At 37.9% G+C, this 9,026-nt stretch overlaps 1 protein-coding gene across 1 annotated transcript; it reads right to left on the reverse strand.

The window, feature by feature from the left end:
* Positions 1–1,398: 1,398 nt before the first annotated feature.
* Positions 1,399–4,110, reverse strand: LOC113334976 (F-box/LRR-repeat protein At3g59190-like). The gene is made up of 3 exons (XM_026581200.1): positions 2,507–4,110; positions 2,162–2,326; positions 1,399–2,068 (listed from the first exon to the last, which is right to left on the reverse strand). Exons 1-3 carry the CDS (start codon positions 3,992–3,994, stop codon positions 1,775–1,777), a joined length of 1,947 nt encoding a protein of 648 aa, XP_026436985.1. The 5' UTR covers positions 3,995–4,110; the 3' UTR covers positions 1,399–1,774.
* Positions 4,111–9,026: the final 4,916 nt, after the last annotated feature.

Here is a 9,026-nt window from a genome sequence, read left to right on the forward strand (position 1 = left end):
TTATTTCATCATATCCGTTCCACACCACCAACAAAAAATCCAAAAATAACCATGAAGTTAGATATCAAGAAAGCATATGACAGCCTTGATTGGGGTTTTATCAGGCAAACACTATGCTCTCTGGGTTTTCCAGTCAAATTTGTGGAATATATCATGCTTTGTATAACTTCAGTGACGTATGCTATCAACATCAATGGAACTCCACAAGGCCACATCAAGCCAACAAGAGGACTCAGGCAGGGATACCCTTTGTCCCCTTACATCTTCATCATGTGTGCTGAAATTCTATCTACCAACTTGGCGATTTTGGAAAATCAGGGCAAATTGAAAGGTTTAAGCATTTCGACGAACAGCCCGCCAATACTTCACTTGATGTATGCAGATGACCTGCTTATTACCTGTACGTCAAACAAGGAAACTTGTGACAACTTGAACAAAGTTTTTCACAGCTACTCCAATTCAGCAGGACAACTGACCCAGATGTTCAACATACCAACAACTGCAAACCCACCTAAATATTTAGGTGTGGATTTCAAGATTGGAAGAAACTCATCCCAAATTTTTGCTCAGCTGCTCCAAAGACTGGAAAGGAAAGCCAAAGGGTGGATGGCAAAATGTCTCAATCAGGCGGGAAGATGGCTACTCATAAACACAAGTCTGATCCCTACAACTAATCACATTATGCATACCCAGCTACTACCGGCCCATGTTCACCAAAAAATAGACAAGATTGCCAGGAATTTTTTTTTGGGACATGATAGGGCAACCAGAAAACTGCATATGATTGGCAAAGAGAAGCTACACTTACCAATAAAACAAGGAGGACTGGGAATCAGAAATGCAAGGAAACACAATTTTGCACTGTTAGGAAAAAGGGTTTGGCAAATACATGGCAAACCAAACACAATCTGCAACACAATCTACAAAACCAAATACATGGGCCCGGACTCGATCCTGAGAAGAATTCCAACCCCATCAGCAGCAGCTAGCCCTGCATGGAAAAATATAACCAAAATTGCTCACTTTGTGCAGGAAAACTGTGCGATCCAGATTGGAGATGGAAACTCTACCACTCTAAAGGACAAGTGGATACCCATGCATGCACGTTTGCCAAGCTTGGGAAATATGGACAATAATTTAGTAAGTTCTCTAATGGTGCCACACTCTTTTAATTGGAACACTGAATTGTTGGATCAGATTTTCCCCACAAGCATTAGCAGTGCGATTCGAGCCATCCATATTCCAACGAACACGGTGCTGCGATTATGGCCGTCGCAACACCCTTGGAAAAATCACAGCAATCGTGGCGGAAACTTGGGCACTACTCCTAGCTGTAAGGATGGCAGCTACCAAAGAATGGAACAAAATCCATTTCAAAACGGACTCAAAAGCCCTGTTAACCCTAGTTTCGAAAGACCACTCTAAGGTACCATGGATCATTCAAAATATGATACAAGAAATACAACAACATCTTCAACTGCTACAGCCATATATGATAACACACATATACAGGGAAGCGAACCAAGTGGCAGATGGACTTGCAGACTTTGCAGCAGAAAAATAACTACAGCACGGAAATGGAATCAGCAACAACACCTCAGCTCACATTTGGGATCACGCATACCCTGATTTCCTTAATGTAATTGTTATGAATGACTCATTGGGGACTCGTTACCCAAGAAAAGTTCCTGCTTTTTAATAATAAAACTTCTTCTTTTCAAAAAAAAATGCCATAGATACTACATAAAGTTTTGATACGGGAATTTATAAGTTTTTATTTCGCCTGCAACTGAATCGAGATTGAGACACTTGGAGAGGCACTAGGATATGCAAGTAGCATCTCTTTGAATCCCATCAGTTGTGTAGCTCTCTTAGGTGAGTCTGTTTTATAATAGAAAAGCGTAACTTTCTCCAAGACAATGGCTTTCTTTAACAAAGCTTGCAAGAACTTAAGTTCATTGAGACATCCTTGGGTACCCCGTATTTGAACAATCTTGAGATAGTGCAGGCAAGGAAATAACGACCCTACTATCCAATCGCCTCCTGTGTTGTTTGCATTTAACTTTGTCTAAACACCACCAGAAAACGAAAACAATAATTACACAAAGAAAAAGAAAAGTTCTGACATAACTAAGTATGTTCACAGTGAAGAGAGTTGTACCAGCTCAATTGTTAAGAAAATAGATTCAATATTAGGGGATATCCTGACCAAGTATGCTATCGTATTTATGCAGTTGCTTGACACCCATGTTTCAACCTTCAAAAACCGTAGATTACTGAACTGCAAGTAGGGGTCACCTAGCGAGTCGAGAGATTCCGAGACAACCTTGGAACATAGACAGGTAGCAAAACAAAAGTTACAAAGTTAGATAGCGTCGTAGATACCTCGCACCACAAATTCATATAGTGAAATGTAGCAGGCCAGTGCATGTTAAAAAATAACAAATTATTGAAAATACATTTTATATGTCGAACCAAAGAATTAAAACTTTATACCAATCCATACCTCGAGGAACCCAGGTGAGGACAAAGTAAGATCTGTCACGTTGCTGACTGCTCTTATAAATTTTACCATTCGAGCACTGTACAACTCTTTAACCTCTGTAGCGAGCTCTGAAACATTTTTTGGTAAATCCACTCTATTATCATCACTCACTTTCATTCCAATATCAGCAGTGACTAGAGAAGAAAGGTTCTCTAGAGAATAATCTTGTGACATATAATCTTTGCAGATAAGGGATGTCAGCTTTGGAGCGGATAACTTAACAGTGATGTCATAGTAATCGGTTGACTCACAAACGTCATCACAATTATCCAGATGAAAGTGTTTAAGACCAAGAGAGGAAAAATCGAACTTTATACTGCAATCTGTTAACACCAAAGACTCCAAACCTGGGCAGCTTGAGAAAAGCTTACTAGTTAAGTTTTCGTCCCCAAGTGAGACTCCCTTAAGTTCCAGATATCTTAGCCGGGGGAAATTATACGCTATCATATCAGGCAGAACAAAGGCTGTCAAATCCCTACCAAATCCATAAAACCCCAACGTTGTCAGTGATTTACAGGTGAACAAACAGTCTGGCAATTTAATCACCTCCCTTAACCACATAGTAAGATTTAGCTCTTGAACATTATGCTTAACAGCAGCCATGATCCATGTCACGATATGTCTTGATACGTCGTACTTAAACTCCAAATCACTTAGGAAGTTACCGACGTTTTCCCATTTAAGTTTGAAGGTTTTGATAGTTGATGAACTGTCACGCAAAAGTAGTAATCTATCCACAAAAACAATATATCTATTCAACGCTTCAAACCTATCATCAATTTTCCAAGCCATAGAGTTTTCGGATATTCTTAAAGTAGGTAGAGAAAGCCAAAGATACCTCCATCTTCTCGACAGAAGACAGGTTTGTAGAACATATCCTATGTTTAGGAAAGAAAAAATGTGATGTATTGAGGCATCAGTTAATTCACTAATTCTATCTTTATTACCTTTCTCCGCTACTGATTTTGATCCTTCACCTAAGTCAGCACAACGAAGAGATTGATCACTGTGAGAGCATTGTAATTTCGAATTTCCCGTGAATTCAAAGCGTGGCTCATCTTCTGATTCAGGAAAATCGTCGAACACTTTACCCTCATTATCAGCATTTGTCCCCAAGCTACTAGATTCATGAATTGGTGGTGTTCCTTGCAACAAATCATCAACCATTTCTTCAGAAGCACCGATATTTGGAGGAGGAACTGAAGTATTCGCAGAAGAAATAGACAATCGTTCCATCTGATTGCAACAAGGAGGTTGAATTGCTTGAGAAAAAAAAAACCCATTCACATCCCCATCCAGGTTTGGTTGAAGACAAGTAGACGACTTGAAGTCGACTTCAGGATTAACATTCCAAGTATCTTCTGAATCTTTAGGTGAATCGTCGTCGTCCGAGATTTCTTCTTCACCAGTGAGATTCACCACCACGTTATCGATGTTAGCTTCATCCATTTCCTTCTCAGAACTGAAAGGTTCTGACTGATATCAAATAGTTGTGATTCTGAGTTAGAAATTTTTGAGAAAAAATCCAAAAAAGTTGAAGGTGCCGTTTAACTTATAAACTAGTTGAGGAGGGATAAACCCCCAACAATCCTCCGAGTCAGATGAGTAAGAAATAAGTCTGACCGGTTTGGCACGTCTGGTTAGCCTTTTGTTCGCTCTAGCATGACCCTGCGCAAGGATGACACGTATAAAATGTGCTTGCAGAACTTTTCGTCATCTGTTACCACCGAAGCAAAAGGTTTTGTCACTTGAAGTCGAAGAGCAGTGAGTGCAAAGAGTTGTGGGGAGTACGACAAGGATTTGGAGGATGGATTTTCGAGTTTCGCTTTAGCATTGGGAATTAGTTGGGGTTCCTGGCTGAAGGGTCCAGAGTAGGACTGCACATGGGGAGGTTTGGGCGGGTATTAGCAAAAACCAACCTCGCACCCACAGATTACGGATTTTTATTTTCATAATCAATCCCGCACCCATAAACAGCGGGCAGATTTTGTTATCCGCCCGCTACGGATTGGGCGGGTTTGGGTTTAAACTCGCTTTATATTCAGTAATCATTCACACATTGTTTTAAAGTTTAAATAAACTACTTACTTAAGTTTTTGATAACTTAAAAAAACAAACCATAAACATAACTACACAAGTCTTCGTTGTTAAGCTTAAACAAGTACTCGTGTACATAGTACGCTAGTATTTTCAATAAAAACAAGTTTAAACAGTACGACTACTTTAAAGTTCAGATTAAAAATTACACAATAAAAATTTCCAGACCAACAGTAAGTTACTCATGTCTCTTATATCATCTTCAAGTATCTCCTCCTAGCATCCTCAAGGATCAAGTAATAGCTGAGAGTCTCATAGAGTTCTCACGTGTAACAGAGTGTGTGAGAAATGCCTCTTATTGGCTGAGTATGAGCTGTTCACAGCCTGTCATGTTAGGATAGCTCTTGTCTTGGTCAGGACTTGTATAAATGCAGGTCTGCATTGTTTTAAGTGTGTATGAAAGAAATCAGACTTTTGTCTTTCAATCAATGATATAATACTACTATGGTATCAGATAAGGCTTCCGCATCAGCCATTAATGGAGTTCAAACTATCAACAATTTTTCAGATCTAGTTTCTTTAAAACAATCAAAACTTTAATCTGTTTTTCAATTCAATCACTCAATGGCAACATATGAATCAAGAATCTCTCAAGTTCCTCTCAATCAAATTTCACAAATACTCAGTTACAAACTCAAAGATGACAATTTTCTTACATGGAAATCACTTCTTCTACCACTTCTGCGTCGATATAGAGTAAATGGTTTTCTTGATGGATCTTTACCATGTCCACCTTATCTGCTCAATAATGGAGTCAATCCTGGTTATACAGCTTGGCATGATGATGATACTACTCTTGTACTATGGATTCAGATGTCTATCTCTGAATCTGTAATTCCATACGTTGTTGGAGCAGATTCTTCAAAAGATTTATGGGACAATATTGATTCAAGATATGCAAGAAGTTCATCTACACATTCAATTCAACTTCGTCTCAAACTTCAATCCACAAAACTTGGGTCAGGTACAGTTTCTACCTTCCTAAGTGAAATCAAGAAAATAACAGATGAATTGTTTGCTGCTGGTTCACAGATTCATGATGATGAATTAGTTGTTACTATACTCAATGGGTTAGGCCAAGATTATAGTTCTTTCTGTACATCTATTCGTATTCGCAATCCACCAATCTCTTCAAAGGAACTTCACAATTTGCTTCTTACTGAAGAAATAATTGTTACAAATAAGCAAAAGAATTTACTTACTGAGGCCAATTCAAAGGCATTTGCTGCTACAAGACCTTTTGTTCAAAATTATAAAAGTAATGGCAGAGGTTATCATAATTCTTCAAGACCTGCAGTTCCATACTCTGGATATATCAGACCACCCTCATCTTTTTATCCAAGAGGTTATTCTCAATTTCAGATGCATTCTGCTTCTTCATCCACAACATCACCTCATTTCCATTCAAAACCTCACTATGGTTTAACTTCTTCATCTTCTGCACCACCACCAATAACTGACAAGATTTGTCAGATCTGCAACAAAACTGGTCATCTTGCTTTGGAATGTAGACACAGATTAAATTTTGCTTATCAGAACAACTATACTCCTCACAACCTCAGTGCCATGCTTGCTACTGCCAATATCATGGGTGAAAATCCTTGGTATGCTGACTCTGGAGCAAATAGTCATATCACTAATGATGAATCTGAATTGCCTGAAGCAACAACTTTTGAAGGGGCTGATGAGATTCAAACAGCTAATGGAGAAGATTACTCAACTGGGAAGATCATTTTACAAGGGCCACATAAAGGAGGATTATATCCAGTGAATTTTACTAAGTCTACTAAGAATAAAGCTCTCTTTAGCAACAAGAATTCAGCTACAATTTGGCATCAAAGATTGGCTCATCCATCATTTCAAGTACTTCAAAAGGTGTGCAGAGATATGCAATTGTCTAGTTTAGTCAAAATACCATTATTTTGTAATGACTGTCATCTAGGGAAAAGTCATAAATTGCCCTTTACTCTGTCTTCACATAGGGCTCAATCTCCACTAGAACTAGTGCATATGGACTTATGGGGTCCTAGTCCTGTAACATCTTCAAATGGCTTCAGATATTATGTTAACCTCATAGATGACTATTCAAGATTCTGTTGGATATTTCCTTTGTCTGAAAAGTCTGAATTCAAAGAAATTTTTCTACATTTCAAGTCTATGACTGAAAAGTTACTGCACACTTCAATTATTAAAATTAGAACTGATGGAGGAGGGGAATTCATCAATAATGCACTACAAGAATTTTTGATTTCACATGGAATTACTCATGAGGTTTCTTGTCCTCACACTCAAGAACAAAATGGATTGGCTGAATCCAAACATAGACATCTTGTAGACACAGGGAGAACTTTCTTAATTCAATCAGGTCTGTCAGAAAAATTTTGGGTTGATTCTTTTCATACAGCCAATTATGTTATTAATAGACTGCCTGTCAGAAGTCTGGAATACTTATCTCCTTTTGAAAAGCTGTTTGGTCAGAAACCAGATTATTCCTTCTTCAGATCTTTTGGTTCATCATGTTTTCCATGGATAAGGCCATATACTACACATAAACTTCAACCAAGGAGTGTACACTGTGTTTTTATTGGTTACAGTTCTATGCACAAAGGATACAGATGTTTAGATATTAAAACAGGGAAAGTATACATCTCTATACATGTGGTTTTTAATGAGACTTTCTTCCCATTGAGATCTTCAGATACAATACTTCCTGACATTACCAATTCACCAGCATTAACTGATACTACTTCTACAGCTCCATATGCCAAGATATCTGCACCAACATCTGCAACATCAACCTCACCAGCTGCTTCTATTGATACTTTATCTACTGATCCTTCAAATATTATTAAGTCATCTGATGCTTCCACTACATCAATATCTGAACATACTTCAGCTTCTGGTATTTCTTCACTGGCTAATTCACACTCCATGGTTACAAGGGGTAAAAGAGGTATTTTTAAACCCAAAGTTTTTAATACAAAATATGTTCTATCAGCAAATTTTACTTCTGATATATCACCACCAACACCTACTTGTTATTCTAAGGCATTAAAAATACCTCAATGGAAACAATCTATGGAAGAAGAACATACAGCACTTAAGGATGCAGGAACATATACACTTGTTGCACCAGATCCATCCTATAATGTTGTAGGCTGTAAGTGGGTCTTTAGAATCAAATATAAGGCTGATGGTTCTTTAGATAAATGTAAATCTAGACTGGTTGCCAAAGGTTTTCATCAACAAGAAGGAATTGACTATACAGAAACTTTCAGTCCTGTAGCCAAACCAACAACTATTAGACTCATAATTTCATTGGCAGTTCACTTCAACTGGGTTATGAAACAATTAGATGTTAGTAATGCTTTTTTACATGGGGATTTAGCTGAAGATGTCTATATGCAACAACCTCCAGGCTTTGTTGATCAAACCAAACCACATTATGTATGTAAACTACATAAATCTATATATGGTCTGAAGCAAGCTCCCAGAGCTTGGTATGATAAATTGTTACAAATTCTTCTCACTCATGACTTCAAACCTTCATTAGCAGATGCTTCCTTATTTGTTCAAAAGTTTGGCTCAAGGATTACAGTTCTTCTGGTTTATGTAGATGACATTATTATCACTGGGAATTCAACTGAGTATATTTCTCAGTTTATCAATCATCTTAAGACATACTTTCCTGTCAAAGACTTGGGTTCTCTTCATTATTTTCTTGGTCTTCAGGTGAAAAGAAATTCAGAAAACCTCTTTCTTAGTCAAACTAAGTATGCATTGGACTTATTGGAGAAATTTAATATGACTGGTGCTAAGCCCTGCAATACACCAGTCTCACTTTCTATTTCACTCACTGCTTCAGCTGGTATTCCATTAGAAGATCCAAGTGAATACAGATCATTAGTGGGTGCTCTACAATATCTTACTTGGACAAGACCTGAAATTGGTTTTGCAGTAAATCAGGTGTGTCTTTATATGCAGGCTCCTACTGATCAACATTTTATTGCAGCCAAGAGAATTCTAAGATACATCAAAGGAACTCTAGACTATGGTATACTGTTTTCCAAAGGCCTTCTTACATTACATGGATTCAGTGATGCTGACTGGGCAGGATCAATTGATACAAGAAGATCTACAGGAGGTTTTTGTATATTTTTTGGTCCTAATCCAATTTCTTGGTCTAGCAAAAGACAAGGTAGTGTCTCAAGAAGTTCCACTGAATCAGAATACAGGTCTCTAGCCAACACAACAGCAGAAATTGTTTGGGTTTGTCAACTACTTAAGGATCTTCATCTCTTGCTTCCTGCTCCACCATTGATATCTTGTGACAATCAAAGTGCAGTTTCTCTGTCATCTAATCCAGTATTTCACAGTAAAATGA

Source organism: Papaver somniferum, unplaced genomic scaffold (genome assembly GCF_003573695.1).
Source record: "Papaver somniferum cultivar HN1 unplaced genomic scaffold, ASM357369v1 unplaced-scaffold_137, whole genome shotgun sequence".
NCBI lineage: Eukaryota > Viridiplantae > Streptophyta > Magnoliopsida > Ranunculales > Papaveraceae > Papaver > Papaver somniferum.

Excerpts from the sequence above, each read along its gene's own strand:
- LOC113334976 (XM_026581200.1), bottom strand. The coding sequence starts at position 3,994 with ATGGATGAAGCTAACATCGATAACGTGGTGGTGAATCTCACTGGTGAA. Across the intron at positions 2,327-2,506 it reads CCTCACCTGGGTTCCTCGAG|GTTGTCTCGGAATCTCTCGA; the intron begins GTATGGATTGGT and ends CTATGTTCCAAG. Across the intron at positions 2,069-2,161 it reads TTTTCTTAACAATTGAGCTG|ACAAAGTTAAATGCAAACAA; the intron begins GTACAACTCTCT and ends GGTGGTGTTTAG.